The sequence below is a fragment of the Nymphalis io genome, chromosome 27 (assembly GCF_905147045.1).
Source record: "Nymphalis io chromosome 27, ilAglIoxx1.1, whole genome shotgun sequence".
Classification (NCBI taxonomy): domain Eukaryota; kingdom Metazoa; phylum Arthropoda; class Insecta; order Lepidoptera; family Nymphalidae; genus Nymphalis; species Nymphalis io.
Window position 1 is genome coordinate 4,510,677 of NC_065914.1, and position 22,823 is coordinate 4,533,499.

Below are 22,823 nucleotides of genomic sequence, written 5' to 3' on the forward strand. Positions count from 1 at the left end.
TGAATTATAATCACAAATTAAGCACATGAAAATTCAGTGGTGCTAGGCCATCTCGGCTTGTGATGTAATTAGCTAGTATTCGCAAAATTCTCTATTATCTAAAACATCTTTTTGCGTGTTTCGGGGGTACGAACGATTCATATGCCGTGACGGCAAACGACATGACGCTTATATTCATGCTCTTCGTTGCTGCTCTCTGCTCATTTGTGTGAGCGTGGTGCACATATAATTCGCTGATATATATTATTATAATAATAAAAAAATTACTTAAAATATGATGACACAGAACCATTTGTTTCAATATCAAGTTTAATCTGTCAGTCTGCCTTCATATTCAATTATATATTGATATTTTTATATTGTTCGCTATTACCAACGTGTGGTAGCTTTGAATTTAATTAATCTTTTATTGACCATTGAAAACAATTTACTGAAATATATTTATATCTTTGTAACAGTAATATAATAACTATACACTTAAAACATTTTAAGTTAGTACAATAAAGATGAATTATAACTTTATAAGAAAAGTTTTAAAATAAAAAAAAATAAGAAAAATTACAAACGTCCGAATAACTCCGAAGCAAATATTCTCAAAACAAATTAATATGTACGCTTGCCTCCTGGTTTTTGCCGCATTTCGCGGGGCAAGGCGTACAAGGTCTGAGGTACTGTTGCCTAAACGAATGTGACAGTTGCTGTTTCGATTTTGATTTAATTTGCTCGCATGCTGAGACACCAATTGGTCGGAACGATATTTATGAATAACGATACGATTATGATATTTACGAAATAAATTATTAAAACTAAGCAGACAGTAGGCACTTCATAAGCAGAAAGCTTACATTAAAAATAAATAATCAAAATTAATAAAATACGGCACAGATAATATTTAGACCATTAATATGTAATCTAGGCGTCAATATAATTAGCACACGCATAATATTCTGTCTTTACCAATAAAAAAATATTCAAAGTATTCTTCAATTATTAATATATTCATTTTTATTATTAAACACATTACATACCTATTGTAGGCGGACTTCTTTATGGGCCATATGATGGTAAGTGGTCACCACCATAAATACTGGGACTGTAAGAAATATTAACCATTCCAATAACAATTACACAGAAAGTCTGTTATTTGGTGTTGTAATTTATATTATAACGGATTGAATTTCCTGCACTTGCAAAACAATAATTATTATATAATATAAAAATATATACATATATGATAAAAAGCGTGAACTTCGTATTTGTTGATTTTTCAAAACGGGATATAAACATTTCATTTCATATGTGCAAATAAGCTGATTATATTGTTGACTTATGTTTTAAAAAAAAAAAAAACTAGATACAAATTTTTTGTTGGTCGTTCTCTGTAGAGTGCTAATTCCGAACAGGTGGTAGATTAACAATCAATTGAATCCCATAAAATGACCATTTAAAAATGTTAAAATTACTTAAATAAAAATATTTTGATTTATTAAAAAAAAAAAAAAAACAACAACAAACAATGATTGAAACGTAAATTCATGACGTACGATAAATCGTAAATTATAAAATCGCAAGGCGTTTTCAACTCACAAACGTTTATAAACGCTAAAGTAATTATTTTAGCAACATTAAATGAGCTAATTATAGCAAATAAACCCGCAGCAAGAAATTAAATAATGCTCTTAACAGCTTAAACACCGATTACGCTCCGTAAGTAGTGTATGTGCCATATTGGGAATGAGTTACACTCAATTTTGTTGTAATGCGCTTGAAATTTACCCATTTACCATATTTTTAATAGGATTTTTTGAAGCATAAACACTTTTACAAAACACGCTGGTGGACTGTCACTATATATGTGCGTTTGTTTGAATGACACAACCACTGGGATAAATAATGTCGTAAGTCCCACGGGCGACAGAAGACTGCCATCCCATTCAGTACTGAGCTTCGTTAGCGTCTTTATTTTTTTAATTCTTAGTTCGATCCAGATTTGGATAATCTTGATCAGGATAAAAGCCGGTAACCGGTACTGGTAGTAGAGCTTTGTGCAAGCTCGTCTGGGTAGGTACCACCCACTCATCAGATATTCTACCGCAAAACAGCAGTACTTGTTATTGTTGTGTTCCGGTTTGAAGGGTGAGTGAGCCAGTGTAATTACAGGCACAAGGGACATAAAATCTTAGTTCCCAAGGTTGGTGGCGCATTGGCTGTATAAGCGATGGTTGACATTTCTTACAATGCCAATGTCTAAGGGCGTTTGGTGACCACTTACCATCAGGTGGCCCATATGCTCGTCCGCCTTCCTATTCTATAAAAAAAAAAAGAAAAAATTTATATATTGGAACATAATTATAATCGTAAATAGTTCCATTCTTCTGGAATGTTTATCCCTGTTATTAAAAATTACGTGTCCTTGGGTTTAATAATTAAAGACCAAAGACTTTCTGCTCTATTAAGGATTTGGACTCAAACGTAGGGGAACGTTCCACTACGGGCTGTGATATTTCTAACACATTAAGGCTACAAAGAGTCAAAAGATGTTTTTCTTCGCTAAGGACAAGGTGAACATATCTTTGGCTTTCATTTATTGTCGGTGCAGAAATTATTTGGCCGACATGCCTACCTTGGTTGTCTTGGTAATACCGTTGCTGGTGGGGTAGTTCCGCGAAGATAGTGATGTTGAAATGCATTTCTGCAGAACATTACTAGCAGATAGATTGAAATGAATCATTTACATAAATTATGCATATGAACACCATAATGCATACGTATCGATAAAATATAAAAACTTAACAATATATAACTTGAATATATATATAATTAAATCTGAAAGTACATAACTTAACCACAGAACATTTAACAAATATTAGCGATTTGTTGAATCTTTTTATTGAGTCTCTTCAAAACGCAGAGGAAGAATCAATGGAAGGAAAACCTACCTACCTACTAAATGTCCAAAATGAACGATAAAAAAACTTGACGGGAGTCGAACCTGCCAAGAATTAATAGCAATTGTACCACATGTTAATAAAATTACAAGTCATCGTAATTCTATTTATCAATATGTCCTCCTATGACGGATATTTTTTAGTCGTATGAATTCCTTTACTTTTAAAACATCAACTGATTGCTATAGTCAATTCCAATCGAAGAAGGGGTAAAGATAAACAAACCTTAGATGTACTTTTTCTATGCACATTTTTTTTATAGAATGGGAAGACGGACGAGCATATGGGCCACTTGATGGTAAGTGGTCACCAACGCCCATAGACATTGGCATTGTAAGAAATGTTAACCATCGCTTACATCGCCAATGCGCCACCAACCTTGGGGACTAAGACGTTATGTCCCTTGTGCCTGTAATTACATTGGCTCACTCACCCTTCGAATCGGAACACAACAATACCAAGTACTGCTGTTATGCGGTAGAATATCTGATGAGTGGGTGGTACCTACCCAGACGAGCTTGCACAAAGCTCCTTCAACAGTAAATTCACATACATACAAAGTTCTCGATTAATATATATTTATTTATAATACAACACAACACTATGCCACTTTAAGATACGATAAGATCAGAAATGAGATTATCCGGAAAAGAACCGGAGTCACCGACATAGCAAGCTGAAGTGGCAGTGGGCTGGTCATGTATGTCGTAGGACCGATGGCCGTTGGAGCAGAGTCCTAGAGTGGAGACCGCGGATCGGCAAACGCAGTGTAGGGCGCCCTCCAGCCAGGTCGACTGATGACCTTAAGAAGGTATTGGGTACCGACTGGATGCGGAATTGGCGCACCTTTTCAGCAGTGGACAATGGATTGGCTGTTGATTGATTGATTGATTGATATTAAACGTCAAAGTTGTATATTTGTCTTTACTCCTCTTGTGGTTGGATTAGGTCATACTGTGTCTGAAACGCTGATCCAAGTCAGATTTACTGATTACCATTGGTCGGTGGTAACGCATGGCGAGATAGGTATGCATACTCATTGGTCGATAACAGCTGATAACGTAAGCTGTTGGGTATATATTAGCCTGCCTTGTTGGTCTAATAGCTTGATATAAATCCCAGGGCGGGCCAACAATAAGTTATTGAGATTTTCTTTCGAAAATTCATCGTAGCAGTCCGAACTCTGGAACTGTTTACACTCCTCGAAAAGCTCGTAAAAGCTGTTGGTCCTGCGCCTGAACTCTCTCCGGTCGTGTCGAATTGCCGTCCCATCGGATTATGAGAGTTAGGAAATAGAGTGCACCTGTGTTTGCACACACACTTATGCACTATATGTCCTGCGCAGTTGGCTGAGCTCTTTAGTTTGGCCACCGTGGCCGAAATCGATCTAGAGGACATTACATACATTTGTGGTTTGTAAAATCTGCATTTGTGCAAGCGTGGCTGAACTGTCTCTCGTGTCGGAAACATGGCCAGATAGAAAATATTTTATGATTTGACAGAATGAGAAAATAAATTATGTCAAGAGTCTCAGTTATATATAATAATAATATCCTGGGACATTTTTCACACACGGCCATCTGATCCCAAATCAAGCTTGTACTATGAAAACCAGACTGATATACTTCATATACTATTTTTCTTTTGTAAATACATACTTATATATGTAGATAATTACACCCAGATTCAGGACAAACAGACATGTTCATGCACACAAATATCTGTCCTGGGTGGGAATCAAACCCACATCCTTCGGCGTGAAAGTCAAGCATCCATCAACCACGACAACCGGCTTGTATATATTTTTTTCAGTATTTAGTTTTAAAAAAAAAACAAGTATTTATGAAAATACATTTATTCCTTATGTAAAAGACGGGAATATCTATTACATAAGCATTAATTATGATGCATCAATGCTACGGTAAATAGAATTATACTTAATTTTGTTTATTTATTTTTTTGTTTTATGAACTGTACATAAGAAAAGAATTTACAAGGAAGCCACTATACAAGATTCAATACAAAGTAGAAATTAAACAAGAAAATAATTTAAGTTATTATATTTATTTAAACCAAACCCAGTGTTATAAAATCACAATTCTGTTTAAAATACTATGAATTTATAATTACTTATTTGACATATAGAGCGCAAGGCGTTGACGCCAAATACATGCAGTTTGAAATATATATATACTTTTCGCCCGCTGAGTGACGCGGATGGGGTCAGGTGTTAGGTAAAGTATGTCCGTACTTGCTGCTTACCAAACTTCATCAAAATCAGTTCAGTACTTTATCCGTGAAAAAGTAAGACACCACGAATTACTTTCGAATTTATAATATCAGTATACATACAAGGGTTATTGTGAAAGCCTTGATATTAGTTTAATTAGCAACTCAATTAAAAGAAATCTTATCAATATTCTAAATTTAAAAATGTATATCGACCAATCAAAACGCGCCATACATAACGCCATTCTGGAATTGTTATTATTGATAACATTTTATTATGTTTTTTTTTTTTAACTTAAGGTGGCAAGGTAAATGAAATTCGTCCGTGTTCATATGAAATACATTGATTGTAATATAATGGCTTTTGCAATAAGCCTGTAACATATATATTATATATTGAACAATTGTGACAAAACATGTCCATTTTGTAGAAAGAGACAAAGCGATTGTATAGTCAATGCCGCCTTTGTTTAAGTCTGTAAAGACAAGGAAGTAGACAAATAGCACAATCGCGTCTCTTTCGCACAGAAATTACTTTACAAACGTGTTGTACAGCTTGATCAATTCTCTGTAGTATAAAGTTTTTTTTACAAATTTTTGATATATCAAGGCTTTGACATAATACCCACAATTGCCCATAAACTTATGTACATTATTAAAAAAATATGTTTGTATATAGACTTGCATTTGTGTTATACATAAGCCAAAACTGCATGCTATTGACGTAACAAATTTAACGTATATAACTAAATTTAAATATATTATTTTTCTATAATTATACAATATTTACATATCGGCAAAAGTTTCTACAATTTAAACACACACACATATATATGTGTATATATATATATATATATATATATATATGTATATATTTTTAAAGAAATTTAAATAGTGTGAAAAAAAATTACAAAAATGCTCAACGTTTAAACAAACTATTACTAAAACCATATATATTTTAAAGCATATACATAGCTTTTTTAAAAATAATATTTCTAGAACCATACTTATATATTGAAGAATATGATATTGTATGTATAGTAAACATGAATTAAATGCAATGAAATAAAAATGGACACACAGAAAAAATATGATTAATCACTTAAAATTTAAATTTAGCAAGTTTATTATAATACACATGAAATTAATATAAAGTGAATTTAAACAAATAAAAAAAATAATAATAATCAGAGCAAACATTATATTGACAATTTTTTTTACACTATAAACAAGTAAATACTAAATTAAATCTAATTTATTACATATTTTTATATATAATATAGTTCCTAACTAACAATGAAATGTATGTTCATCGTCATACAATTTTCAAATGTGCAACTTTTTTTTTAATTTTACTTTTTTTTTAAATTTGTATATCGTATTCAGTCTAAGATGTTTAGGCACTTAGCATCCTCATTTTTAAATATTGTTAAATCAAAGTGCCGTTCTTGCTCGCCGCTCAACTTTGTAGACTTCTATCAAGAGACCTAGAATGTTTTTGACACTCAAATCCAACCTTGAAACTCTACTAAAATCTCTTCTTTTCTGTCATTCTCTTTAATTAGATTGAGTAAATGATATAAGATTAATATTTATAAGAGAAAAATTAAAGTTTTCGTGGCTTTAATTTGAATTTTATGTACTTGGACGCGGTATTTTTTTACTATATACTAATATAAACTGTTCGCGCGTTTTAATAAAAATCTTTTAGTTTCTTTAGATAGAAGTGGTCAGTGAGTATTTAATGTCTATATGACCACTAGAAATATGTCTATATACAGCAAAAGAATAACACAAATCATCGACATATTAGTATATATTACTTTATATATATATATCAACAAATTTTCCCGTAACATAATATTGCACCGATGGTTTGTAAAATAAATGCATATACTAACATTATATGCTTGCATTTCTGAACGATTGACTTTATATGAGTAGTTTAGAGTCCAAATATAAATAACATATTTTAAAGGATAAAAGTTTTTTTTTTTTTAATTTTCTTGAATTGTCATCGAATAATAAATTATTTTCAAAATTTCAACAAGTCACTAGCTTGATGTTAGCAACAATTTAAGCGCCAGGATCGTGTCATTGCGAGGCACGATTCACCCCACTCAAACTATTACTAAATTTAAATATTTTTTTTGTGCTTTGAACACATTTTGCTTCAATTTTATATTATAATTTAATATTATAAATATATACTATTATTCTTTCGCTATATACATATTACATAAACATAAGTCATTCTTTATATATATGGAACTTAAATCATTTAATTTGTTAACTATTTCGTTTCGCTACTTTTAAATCGTTTCAAAATTTTCGTTTATCTGGAATAATCGTATATCGCCAATCAAACATTAAGAATTCATGATAACGAATCCCAGTCGAGGCTTGTAGATCCTCAAGTAACTTTGAAACATTGTAATAAAGCTTTTACTCCAACTTTAAAGTACTCCCCCCCAACCCCACTTCTAATACATGTTGAATAATGGATGTGTAGTTACAGTCTGAATTTCTTTCCATTCTTCTCAGTTTTATTTCCGAACCAGTGATATATTTCTGACAGTGAATAATCAAATATAACGCTTCTATATTAAATAAAGATTTTCAGTTTCACTTTGGACACAAAGTTGTCTTCTTCTTTCGTATATAATAATAATATCCTGGGACATTATTCACACACATCTCATCCCAAACTAAGCAGAGCTCGTACTATGGAAATCAGAAAACTGATATACTACATGTACTACTTTTCTTTTGTAAATACATACTTATGTAGATAATTATATGTATCAAATTACTAATAACAGAAAGAGAGAATAGACATGTTGAATTCATCCACTATACATTTTATGGTATTGCAATCACGTAGCACAGGATAATTGTGTGATAAAAGTCTTGGTAATATGTCGTTATCAAAGATATTTAGCATTGATAAGAGATTACCAATGTGACGTTATAAACCATTATCATTTAGAATTTCAAGTTCTGCTATAGAAAGAATGACTTCTTTAAAACGAACATTCGTCAAGTGTCAATACAAGCGTCTGTAATTAACAAATCACCTATTTTAATTAATGACTCATCATTATTTTTCGTTTCATTAGAATCATTAATTTCATTGGAATATTCAATGTCACTGCTATCGTTTTCGTTACGGTGAGTATTTAAATCATTTTGGTCGCAATCATTAATTGGAATTTTACATGTTGTCTTATCAGAAGGTAAGTCGATATTTTTACATTTCTCTTGTGTTGTATTGTTGTTGTTTAGAATATTATCTTCATCAACATTAACTGTTGTAATTTCACTGACGTATTTAACAATTTGATCTTCATTTTGTTTATAGTATTTTTTATCTGAGCCTGTGTCTTCATTTAAGTTATCATCTGAATTAATTAACTCATTATTTTCTTTTGCTTCTTTTTGATCTTCTGTTTCCATTTTAAGCATCTTCTCTCTTTCTTCTACTTCTTTCTTCTCAGCCAATTCTTTCCGCTTCTGCGCATTCCACCACGGTCTGAATCTTTGGAAGACGACTCTTGCACGATGTTGGGGCTTGAGAACCCACGATATTGCCATTTCGACGTCCGCTATCCTGTAATCGAAATGAAAGTGATTAGTAAAAATGAATCATCAATGTTTTTAATATTTTTAATCAAGTTCGAAATTATATTTTGTGATTTTCAAAATCGAAATAAATTGTAGCAATTTACAATGCATCTCTCCGGTAAAGGAGAAAGTTTGGCGTTTCACAACGCTGTTCAAATGCAGGTCATTGTATTCAAGAGCGACAGAATATTTTCCGACTCGTGCAGCTTTCCTCACTATGACTATGACAACACATGGTATGATAACAACCCACGATCCTCGGTTTAAGATTGACGTGTTCTATCTACTATTCCCTTTCGCTATTTATATATGTAATTTGATAAATTGAACCTTATAGGCATTCATACCTCCTCTTGAATCTCTCGCGGTCAAGCGCGTGCCTCTCCCAGTGTCCGGCTCTGGCCTGACGCGCCGCGAACGCCCAGACCCGCATCACGTGAACCTTTGGCGGCAAAGTTGAGAAGTGGACCTAGAAAAAGCAATTTAAAACCAAGTTTATAAATGTACAAAGTCAGATCACGAATACCACATCGAATGATACAATGATTTATTTTCTCTTTATCATTGTATTGTATTTTTTTTTAAAGTAGGGATCATAATTATTATGTCCTCCTAACCGATTTTGGACATTGTAGGCGTTACCAACTGAAAATAGCCACCTGCGCGAGAGATATTAAAGTTTTCAAGTGTGTACGTAAGTGTGTGCGTGCGCACAGGTTCTATCCGACACGATTGAAGAGAGTTCAGGCACAAGATAAATGTTTTAAAAACTGCAGTTGTGATTCAATATTTTATATAAGAACCAAATAATATATTTTGTTACAAGTTCGATGGAACTGTAATTATATTTAAAAACAAATATCAGAAAACAAGCACTTGCTATTTTTCAGGTCATTGAACTGTAAGTTTTACATTTTTACAGTTCAATGACCTAGATAAATAGATATAGTAACTTGTTACGAGTAATTAAGTAAATTGAATAGTTTGACATCGGGAAAATAGTTTTCATGTATAATTCAAATAAGCATTATGTCACAACTTGAATTCGACAATTGAGAAGCCGCGGGTTTTGCTAATAATAATAATAATATGAAAAAGTTAACGGCATCATCAGTTATAAGGCTACCATCGCGTTTTCCAAGTAATCTCGCTGGCCTTGTACAATTCGGTAGGTCTCGTACAATGCCGCCCGAATCAGTCCGGACGGACCACCACGTGAGGTCACTCTGACCATGACATCACCCGTTATAATACTTGTAAACGTACACATTGTGTTCATAAATTAATAGTCATACAGCTATCCTTATGGAAAAGCATATATTTTAAACGGGTAATAAACTTGATTATGATTGCAAAATAAAAAAAATAGCTTCAAGGCCATTAGACCCATTTCAAATCAACGCAATTCGTCATTACCAGACTAATATTCTAGAACGTTCTTTCTTATTCGAGAAGCTGACGGAAAGCGAGGGTTGCGTTAATAGGTAAATCCAATGTTACTCCGCGACGCGGCACACGCGTCTTTCAATACGAGGATGTAAACATTTGCAATGGAATAAATTTATATATAATATTAGGTGAAATTGTATATATTATATAATAGCTATTAATAATATAAATGCTGAATTGATCGATCAGCATGAACTCCGCGATACATATAAGGATATAAACACATCACCATATAGTTTTCAAAATTACGATAAAAAAACTTAACTAAGCTAAGTACGAAATAAATTAGTACTTAAAAAACTCAAACGAAAGATGTTACTCGATTAAACGAATGGTTTGGTTGGAGACAATTCGGACCACCGGCCACGTAATTGCGACTGTCTGTATTATATGACAGTGTACTTCTAATCGTGAGAACATTGTTATCACATAGTTCATGTTTGAAATAAATCATATTTATTTATTTACATACATACAGACACAACGCTTACAAAAAAGAGAATGTCTCTTTCTTTTAAGGTCAACCCTAAGTTCAATGGAGAATAATAACTTAGTTGTAGGGCTTTGTACAAGCGCCTGGGTAAGTACTACTATAGAATATTTTACCGCCAAAGAGCAGGACATCAAATCTGAATTCTCAAGGTTGGCTGCGCGTTAGCGATGTAAGTGCCATTGTCTATGGGAGATGGTGACCGTTTTAAACTGCTGGCCTATTTGTTGGTACGTCTATTATAAATCTATATGCATTAAAGAATAACTTACTGTCTGACTGACATTTCGGCGCACAGCCTAAACTACTGAGGCTAACTTAATAAGCATACGATTTAGTTATTTAATTATGAACAATTCAGAATTATCTTATATATATATATGTATATATGTATAATATGGTTACAAAGAATATTGTTTATATAAACAGCACAAAACGTCATTGTGTACTATAATCTACTGGAATAAAACGCGAACGATGAATACGAAACTATATATAGCATTACGTATCATTTCGTCGTCTTGAACCGATCGAGTCATCAATGACGTCACAGTGCCATCACCGCTTAATAAGTACAAATTATAATGTTGAACGAACGATCATTGACCTTAGTCGTGAATAGCGGATAATGTAATAACTGGGTTACAATTACTGTTAAGATTTAGAGATGGTGTTGGGACTTCTTTGTTAAATTTGTTTAATTAACTTCTAGCTACTCAATTATGACAACGAAATTCAGGGAAATTTGCAAGTATACCCTTGAAATATGTTTCGTGATAGGGCCTGTGCAAGCCCGTCTTGGGTAGGTACCACCCACACATCAGATATTCTACCGCTAAACAGTAATACTTAGTATTGTTGAGTTACGGTTTGAAAGATGAGTGGGCCAGTGTAACAGCAGGCACAAGGGAAATAACATCTTCGCTCCCAAGGTTGATGGCGCAGATTGTATTAATAGCGATCCGCTTTACAGGTCACCGGGTGACTTGATTGTAATCAACCAGGGGGCCCTTCTAGTAATCATTTTTTTTAATAATAATAATATAAAAAATGGTTAACACAATTAATATTTGCACCGCACAGAATTATTATTGCTTACCATAATAGAACAGTAATACAGATCGCGTATTATTATTATTTCTTATATATATATATATATATATATATATATATATAATATATAAAATAATAAATAAATAAAAACATATAAAAAGAATCCTTTAATTATTTGTGTTTTAAATTTACAATTCAACTTCGACTAAACAGATATGATTTTACAATATAATTTATCGACATAAAAGTTGATAATTGTTAACTTTTATGTCGATAGTGTATAAATAACTAGTTATTAGCACGGCTTCGCACGGGTTGATAAGAAAAAAAATGTATTTCGGATAGGATTTGCGTAACATCCGTTCTTAGTAAGCGTTTACGTGGAGGAAGGAATGAATGTGACAAATTTCAAGACAATCGGGCGAATAGGTTGAGCGATGAGACCATTGCACGCATCACGTTGAGGTCCACAATTTTATTTATATAACATGGCGTCTCTTGAACTTTTGTTTTTCTTTTTTTACTTGTGTTTGTCTTTTCCTTTTTTCGTTATGAGTATGCAATAAAGTTGCAATAAAGTATATATATAATTAAGGAATAGGAAGAAAGAACGGCATAGATTACGTTTTGATTCGATTGAGATAGTGACAATTAGTTAGAAGAATTGACGTCTTGCTTTGAATTAACGAATACAATGTATGGAGACAGAAAACGAATCAATATCTATATATAGTATATAAATCTGATTTGTTTGTTTGAACGCAATTATCTCAGGATTTATAAGTCCGTTTTGAAAAACCTTCCTGCGTTTGATAGCCCATTTATTGAGAGAGTTTATGTATAATTATATATGTATAACTTATCCACGTATATGAGTTATGCATACAGTATACACATACGTATATGAGATGACCAACATGATTATTATTATTATTATAAAACGGTTGAAACAGCGCAGAACAACTATCTCCTTAAATCCTCCTAAGCGGCTAGATCGATTTTGATGACATTACAATAGATAATACTGACTAGGTGTCGGTAGAATATGATTTTTTTTTAAAGTAAACCCTTATTTTACCCGAACGAAGTCAAGTCCGACATCTATTTATAAATACTATTCCCAGCCATATTGGCTAAGTTTTATATAAGTTTATAAATAATCATTTAAGTACCGTCAAAATATCTTATAAGAACATAATTTTGGCAATCACGACGCTTGAAGCGCTTCAAATTAAATGTGTATATTAATGTTGTATAAATTAACAGAATTTAGTGCGCGAAATGGGATAAAACGTGTCTGGTTGTACGCCAAAATAATTAAGATTATTGCTAGACAGTTTGATTTATATATGAAAGTTATATGGGACCGTTCACACTGTGGTATGTAAGGCTAGAATACGTAAATTCGTATTCAATCAAGAATTGTGATTTCAAATCCGGGCAAGCACTTGACAATTTTCGTATGCTTACTTTGTATTCATATTTTTATATGTACAAAGTTTTATACAATATATAAACAGATGTGTATCGACCTATAAATTTGGCTTCAAACAATTTTCTTCCTCCCATAAGATCAGATATTGTTATTAAATACACACCTTAACCTAATATTCCTAAACTATATTTTTAATAGAATTAAGAAATAAAAACGAAATATTACTTAATTACATAGTTGCTCATAAGCTAGCAGTTACATTAGAACGGGTTGGTAACTTGTCACATAGACGCTATTTAAAAATGCAAAAGATTATATTTAAAACCGGTTGTCTGTCCTCTAAGCCTGTCCCAGAAATATTTATGACTAAATTAAACATTTATAGTATATAAAGTCTTAATATTCTTTAAAATACTTTTAATACCACTCGTAATCAATTATCTCTTCTCGGGATGAATCTAACACAGTACTGATGTCCCTGATCGATTTCGGCCACAGCGGCCAATCTCAAGAAAGATGCCAACAGCACAGGAAATATTATAGTGCACAAGTGTGTGCGCAAAAATAAGTGCACTCTCTATTCCTTAACTCTCATAATACGATGGAAAGGCAAATCCGACACGACCGGAAATAGTTCAGGCGTAGGACCAACGGCTTTACGTGCTTTCCGAGGCACGGGATTGTGCACACTTCCAACATTTAGCCTACTATTGGGAACCCGATAACTTTCTATCGGCCCGACCTAGATTTCAAAACAGGACCTTGGGATCTGATGCCCTACAAGCTAGCCAATAGACTTTTTTTATAGAATAGGAAGGCGGACGAGCATATGGGCCACCTGATGTTAAGTGGTCACCAACGCCCATAGACATTGGCATTGTAAGAAATGTTTACCATCACTTACATCACCAATGCACCACCAACCTTGGGAACTAAGATGTTATGTCCCTTGTGCCTGTAATTACACTGGCTCACTCAAAGACTAACGAGACAATCAATATAATATTACGACAGGAAATATAAGCAGCGGAAGTCAATAGAGGCTTTATTATCAGCATTCTAATGATTTCATTACAATTATATTTGTAACAAGCTAACAGACATAATTGCCGCTATAAAACATTTCACTGATGTACAAACAAACAAACAAAAGGCAAATGCAATCATATTTGTAATGTTTTTTTGTATTACTGCTAACGTCCGCCATTTAAATTCGTTGTGAATTCACATACGACTATATCTATGACGAATGAATGAAACACTTGAATCGTTTTTTTTAATTCTATAAATTGATTATGCGAAAAATGTAACGCAGGTTAGATTTAACCCGAGCAATGCTACTTAAGACTCGTTTGACGACACAAACCTTTTGTCTTGTTGTTTTTTTTTTATAATAACCTGGGACATTGTTCACACACGGCCATCTGATCCCAAACTAAGCATAGCTTGTACTACGGAAACCAGACAACTGATATACTACTTTTCCTTTGTAGATACTTATATAGATAATTACAGCCAGACTCGGGACAAACAGACATGTTCATGCACACAAATGTCTATCTATGGGAATCGAATCCACAACCTTCGGCGTGAAAGGCAAGTATAAATACTTTACCAACCACGCCAACCAGCCGGTTTCAAGCCGGTGGTTTAATTTCATCACAATTAATCAAAATTAATATTAATTTGTTTGTAAATATTAATCACACCATAACTTATAGATAACATGTGGTCAACTAGGGGGAAACCTCTTTTAAAAATACTCCAGTCATGTAGACGTGTACACGAATGTATCATTCAAATATATCATATCTCTATATCTACTTATAAAATCATTTGTCCGGAGCTATCAAAAAGCATAGACAATACTACCGATTACTAATTTCCACTGTAAGGGGTGCGGATGGGTGACTTGGTATGAATTTTATCCGTACGGAATCCCCCTACTAACGGCTACAGGCGTCTCGTCTTATCGTCTAAATATACCTGCCTTTCTTATAAATATTGTTCAGCAAGTGTTGATTTAGGCACTGGTTTCTTCTCTTTCTATCATAATTACTGGCATACGAAAGAAGACGACAGAGCATTGTCGAATTAATCACTAACTATACAGCATAAGTTCCATTTTAAACTAATGTGTCATTTTTATTTGTATATAATAATTCATTTATTGCAATAACTCTTTAGTTCACCCGTAAATAAATAATAATAATATATTTTGAGATATACGATTTTTTTTCTACTAATTTCAAGTTTAGTAACTTTTTAATTGTAGCAAACAGAATTGTTATTAAAACTGTTTACATTAAGGTAGATTATTAGTTAAAGTATTACATAGATACTCTCGGTTAACATAAATTAACTCATCTAGGTCACACAAAAGACTGTGTGTGTGTTTGTGATAAATGATAATTATTTTCAACTGGAAACCACAAACAAAACGACGCCTATATAACGATAGCGGTAAAACGTTGAGAAGGAAAGATAATATTGAAAACATTTTTAAATTACAATTTGTTACGTGCAATGGAAACAAAACGACTGAGAAACCAAATGATGAAATATTTTGTAAACTGATAAAGTTTTTACTTTAAGCACACGTAGGCAGAATTGGTCACATAGCTTTTAACTCTCAATTTAATTTTACTCTGCTATTTTCAAAAGTATAGAAGGAGACAGTGTGCTTTTTCGTTTCAGCTGGATTACGCGTTTCCCCCATGTGAAGCAGGGGATATGTAGGACTGATCGGTCCGAGTGCGCCGGAATACCCAGTAAAAAACGGTATCCATTCCATTGCGTTTGATACCGTGACGCCTCGACTGTTAGTCTCGAGGTCGCATATGCGGGCCTCCATTCCAAGGGAATTCCCCGATACAGGGAACCCACCTATAGGCCAGCATGCTTGGCCAATGCATTTGACGATCGTGTACATGACCGATTTGCGAGTTTTTTTGACATTGGTCACAAGGTTGGTGGCACATTGGCGATGTAAGGAATGGTTAATATTTCTTAAATCGCCAATGTCTATGGGGGTGGTGACCGCTAAACAACAAGTGGCCTATTCACCTGTCCGCCTACCTATAACATAGAAATCGATATTGATAACAAACGTCGTATATCAACCAATCGTCAATAGCAACCAAACAAAAACAATCGGTTGATAAACTGAAGAGAAAAGGAAATGAACTGATTCGTTTTTCGCCTTTTTATACACAGTTTAAATTGATAGGAAAATAGTATATCAATATATTAACTCTTACCCTCTCAAAAGTATCCAAAATTTACAATATTATTAATTTAATCGCCTTAAATGTCAAATCATTATCTATGAAAGTTTGTATGTAGTCGCTCTATCTTATCAGAGCGACTAAGCCGATTTGGATGAAATTTTGAATAATAAAACTTAATTATTCATAATGTGTAGTTATCACCAACCTCACACGTATAATACTTGCGTAATTATTAGTTAAAAAAAAAATACTTCACAATGGATCAAAACGAACACGAAATTGCACTTATTTTATTTAATATATGTCGTAGTTAGCTGGTCACCACCATTCATAGACATTGGCATTGCCAATATGGCATATCCCTTGTGTCTACACTTATCATGGCTCACTAAACCCTTAAACCGGAACTCAACAACGAGTATTGCTGTTTAGTGGGTTGTATCTAACTAGTCGAACTTGCACGAAGGCTTACCACCAAGTGAAATTCACGTATATAAATGGTAGATGTTGATGGAATTAATTAAGAAAATGGTAAGATGAATATAATATCAATAAACCGAACAAATTGACTACAGGCATAAGGGACATAGCATCTTAGATTCCGAGATTGGTGGCGCATTGGCGATGTAAGCGATGGTTAACATTTCTTAAAATGCCAATGTTTATGAGCGTTGGTGACCACTTACTATCAGGTGGCCCATATGCTCGTCCGCCTACATATTATATATATACAATAATTACTTGTAAAATAAATACTTTTTATTAAAACTATCTGCTTGAAGAAACAAATATATTATAAGCGATAGATAACATTCAAACGAAGTTGAGGCTATCATAACAAGGTTACATAAAACGCCTAGAGAATATATACGAATGAGTTTACTAGTTAAATCAAACAAATGTTACACCACGATAAACATAACTTGCAAATAGATGGCATTGCACTCAATGACGTGGCAGATAGCCCCGATTCGCAGCAAAGATGACGTGGAAAGTGATGACAAAATAGTCTTAATAACTGGAAATGTTTCACAAAAGTGCGAGAACTTTCAACTTGGAATAAAAATGGTCCCTGATGGAGTTATATGTCCTCAAGTATTAAAACTATATAGCCTATTCTAAACAATTAATTTTATCCATCGCATTAATTGAAAATATGTACATACATACATACATTTGTATGTACTTTTTACGTGGAATACTTTTGTATTATAAGTATATTAATCGAGAACCGTTTTTAGGGCATAATATAACAGAGCTATCAGCAATTCGTATAGAATATGTATATAAATATAAGGTGTACAGCGTCCTATTTAATGTTATACATTACAATATTGGTACATATCAAATTCCAGTTGTAAATCCTAAAAACTGTTAAGGAAAACTAGCAATGAACAGTTAGCATCTTACTCCATCCTGTTCTGTATTTTAAGGTCACTCGTAACGACCTTCTGTTTAACATTGCAATATCAACCTTATAATTAAGCAACAAGAACGATAATGGAATGAATAAATATTAATTATTGAAAGTGAATTAGTGTGAGAGCTTGTGCACGCGACTTAGATTGCGGACAGACAAAATATTTTATCGGCAATCTCAAAGAAAAACCATACATGCAAGATATATATTTATAACTATTGACTATCTCAACAGCTAGATTTAAGGTAGCAGATCTCGAGGTCCTGGGTGCAAGTCCCAATAAAAAGTTAGGTGAGTTTTTCTATTGAAGATTCTAAGTAGCAGCCCGGATTCTACAAATTGGAAGTGTGTACACTCCCGTGCCTCGGAAAGCACGTTAAACGTTCGCTCCTGCGCTTGAACTCTTCGATCGTGTCGGATTGCCGTCCCGTCGGATTATTAGAGTTAGGGAGTAGAGAGTGCACCTGTGTTTTCGCACATACTTGTGCACTATAATATGTCCTGCGCATTTGGCTAAACTCTCTTCAGATTAGGCACCGTGGCCGAAATCGGTCTGGAAGACATTACGTACATTTTGTGTTCAATAAAATCTGCATATGTATGCAAGCGTGGCTGTCGTGACGGAATAATATACCAAGTGCCCACTTCGACTTTGTATGAGGATAATTAACACAAAGTTACCCCCCAATTTAAGTCGAAATTTTTTCGAAAATTCTTAGTTATTGTCATTATAAACTTATTAAATATTTATATTAGCCATAACAAACGATTTTATGAATATGGATTATATTTGTTATCTTCCGATATACCTCTAGATTTTTTATCAGGTAGGTATTTAAAACAATATCGTATGATGCTTTATCCGAAAAACGGAATAAAAACTTTATCGTATAATAGCTTAAAGCTTGTCAACATCTTACTATATTAAATATTGTATTTGGGCTTTTGACTTCCAAATAAATAACTCGCCATCATTACCGATTTATAATGAAGCCTATAGATTTGTTAAGAATGTTTATTATTGTTGACTTAATTAGCTAAATCAATAGTGTTTAATTGCCATATATGCAGTAATTACTCTAATGAGTCATTGGAAATATTATAAACACCCGCTTTGTTTACCTAAAGAGAGGCACTACACAAATTTACAATAGGGAAACCTGATAATGCTTTATGTTTGAAGAGTAAACAAAAACAATACCATTAAGAGGAGAATGTTTGATAGGTCAACTAATAAAAGTTCAGGTGGCCCAGTGGTTAGACCTCGGGTTTGAACCCAGGCAGACACCACTGAAGTTTCATGTGCTTAATTTTTGTTTATAATTCATCCTATGCTCACTGGTGAAGAAAAACATCATAACGAAAACCTGCATGTGTCTAATTGCAATGAAATTCTGCACAATGTGTATCCACCAACCTGCATTGGAGCAGTGTGATGGAATAAGCACCGAACCTTCTCTAATTAAGAGAAGTTAGCCCACCAGTGGGACATTCACAGGCTATTACTTAATTTTATTGGATTGACTGAAAAAGTTCAAATCCTGTCAAGTACTACCGAGTTATCATGTTCTTATTTTGAGTTTAAAATTAATCATCACATCTGACTCAACTAACCAACAGTGGAGAAGCATGGTCAACAAAAAGTCATGTTTTGCTTAAGAGAGGTCTTTGTCCAGCAGTTGGATATTTATTTAATTTCCTTTACTATTATTAAATCAAATTAAAGTCCAATACAATCTCGCAATTAGGAACGCAAAACCTCCATTTAGTCATGCTTTGTAATGCATTTATCTTTTACACAATATATATTTCAACTTAGTGATAAAATATTTTTTTACGCTATTTATTTTGTTGGAAAATTATTATAATATATATATCAGAAAATAATGTATATTTATTAATTATTTACATGAACCATTATTTATATATCTTGGTGTGGTCAAATAATAAAAATTCTGCTGTCATGTTGTTGTCGCCTTGCATGTATCTATGTATTATTTTAATTGTCTTAAGAAATTTGAGGCGTCTAGTTTCATTTCCCAGCAGATTTATTTTTAAATGTCACTAATTTATTATTAATGTCACTCTGTTAAATAATATTACAGCTATACAATATAACATTTATGGCCTTAAGAAGGTGATGGGTACCGATTGGATGCGGAAGGCGGAGGACCGGGAGCTTTGGCGCACCTTGGGAGAGGCCTAAGTTCAGCAGTAACTACGATTTACTGTTGATGATTGATGATAGTGATGGCATGTAAGATATTATAAATTTTTTAAATAGGCATCTCGTAAAAGCTTTACTCTTTCAAGTTAAAAATACCTGTATGTAAATATTTCTTTGTAAATGTACATACATTTACAAAGAAATATTTACATGAGTATTGTTATGTATTATCTTAAAGGCAATACAATTGCATGTTGTTCTTGTCTGAAGTCCAAGTTTTTAAATAATATATATAATTATATATGACACATTTGTATATTATGACATGTTACTGTAATATTTCACTTCAATTTCTATTGTGATTATACATTTGTAATGTGTAATAGTGTTACTCACCCTCTTAGCTGGGAGTTTCTTCTTCTGATTCTTTCTTGTCTCATCGAGAAGTAATCCTGTCTTCTCAGTTGTCGTCACACTGGGTGTACTCACTTGAACACTGTCCACAACATCCTGACTATACAAGCTATTGTCCGTCAAATCACAAAAAGTCCTAGACAGGCTTGGTGATAATTTACACGTAGAATCACACCCAGAATCCTCGTCATAATTAGAGTCCGCATCTGAGCTATCATTATCCAGATCAACTTCGTCTCCGAAAACTTCATTTGATGTGTAACAGCTATCAGGTGATTCCTCGAATATAATAAAAGAATCTTCAGAATCACAATCTGATGATAACCGCTTTCTACAATTCTGTGGACCGTCGGTAAAGACTATTTGAAATGAATCTTCGCTCTCGACAGATGACGCATTAAATCTCCCAGTTACTTCGTTGAAATAATCACTGCTTTGTGAACTGTTTGAATTTTGTATGTCCGATGGATTAATTTCCGTACCAAAAACTGTTTCTATAGGGAGTTCTTGAAGCGGTATTGGAATAGGTTCTGTTGTTTCAACTTCCTTGTTTGGTTTGGTTGAAGACTTACAACATTTAGATTGTAACAAAGCTTTGAGTTTACAAACTTTATCTTCACATGACGATACAACTTCATCATTCGTTTTTGTTACAGTGATTTCATCTGTTGGACAGTTTTCAGTAATCAAATTTTGTCTGGTCACTGTAAGTTTCTTTTCCGTCTCTTGCGGTACATTTTTAGTAATGTCCATAGATTCAAAAACATTTAAATCAGTCTTTATTCGAGGTGCGTCTGACACAATAAATAAATCATCATGATAATTAAACGGGCTATAGTATTCTATATATGTATCATTTGGGAGACTTAGAAAATTTTCTGGCGAGAAAGCATCTTCAAAGCTTTCTTCCACAGAACTGGCTTCGATGAAGGCTTTCCGTGGTCTTCTTGAGTACTTACTATTTGTTTTAGAATTTTGTACATTTTGTTTATTTTCATTACTGAGTAGAAGTCTTACTTCGTTTAATTTCTTTTCACAATGGGTGGCAGCTGTTCTACAATCAACACTCATATCTGAATCCAAATTTGTACGAGGATCATTGTTACTTTCATACAGCATGTCCGCTTGTTCATTTTTATTTTGAACCTCAAAGTTGGGAGGCTGCCAGATAATCGATGGCGCCAACTGTTGGTCATTGTAATCATTATCAAAACTATCGTAGTACTGTGAATCAGGAGAACTCGCGCGTTTATGGAAAATAGTACCCATTATGTTTAGAACTCCAGAAAAGAAATTAGTAATTCCAGCCAGTGATGGATAATAATCAGTTCTTTGAGTGTTCGGAGGCTTAACAGCCTCCTTCGTTATATACTCCTTTGTTTCTAACATATTTTTCTTTTTTTCCACGCCTGTTATTACAGAATCGGCCAAATTTTTCTTCAGTGGATCGGATAGTAAATGAAAGTTGCAAAACAAATCGTCATCAAATGTATGCTTCATATCTGACTTTATTTGAGCGTCTGTCGAATAATTAGATCTAGGAAAATGGTTCGGAGTGAAACCTTTTAAGTCTAGAAGGTTGCGCCTATTACGCATAAAACTACCATTAAAATTATCCATTTTTACAAAAATACACTAACTTTACAAGATCAAAGAGGATGCTAAGCCATTTTAATTCACGCATACATATTTAAAACGTAAATTCTACACTCGAAATAATCAGGAAAAGGCTTGTGAGTGGTTCTAGAGCACTTCAAGTGATTTCTTCGGGGATTCCGTGGTCCAGAGTCACAAATATTCACTTTGTTAATCGCGCTACACACTGTATCACCACAATTGACGATGTCTGTAACGTTCGAACAACTTGTAAATTCGATTTCTTGATAATAATGATCGTTTGTTAGCTCCATTGTAATGATATTTAAAAAATACACGTCTTTACAGTTCAGCCATTTTGTAAAATAATATCCTTGCTTGACTTTTGTAAATTGATATAAATGTAAGCACAGATTAAAAACCTGTATAAAAAAGTCGATACCATTGACTCGATTATTTATAGACTATAAAATATTTTCTAATCATTATACAGGGTTACAGGGTAATATGTCACGATCCTTTTAAAGGGTTATAGTTCAGGACAATAGCTATCAAATGACCCCCAAAATGCTTATGCAAAAGTGTATCGTTTTCGAGTTATTAATTTTTTAATATTTTTTTTATTTAAAGGATGTTTAAGATTCTAAAATTCAATAAAAAAAAATCAACGTATTTTCCCTATTTTTTTTGTATTTCTTGCTAGGGTACATCCTAGTTAATAATAACTAGTTATAAAACAAAAACAATCTTCAAGCATTTTTAAATTAC

General features: G+C 33.2%; 1 protein-coding gene across 1 annotated transcript; it reads right to left on the minus strand.

Moving 5' to 3' along the window:
- Nucleotides 1-4,993: 4,993 nt before the first annotated feature.
- LOC126778814 (uncharacterized) lies at nucleotides 4,994-22,433 on the minus strand. The gene is made up of 3 exons (XM_050502507.1): nucleotides 20,442-22,433; nucleotides 9,149-9,270; nucleotides 4,994-8,787 (listed from the first exon to the last, which is right to left on the minus strand). Exons 1-3 carry the CDS (start codon nucleotides 22,077-22,079, stop codon nucleotides 8,217-8,219), a joined length of 2,331 nt encoding a protein of 776 aa, XP_050358464.1. The 5' UTR covers nucleotides 22,080-22,433; the 3' UTR covers nucleotides 4,994-8,216.
- Between the last annotated feature and the right edge of the window lie 390 nt (nucleotides 22,434-22,823).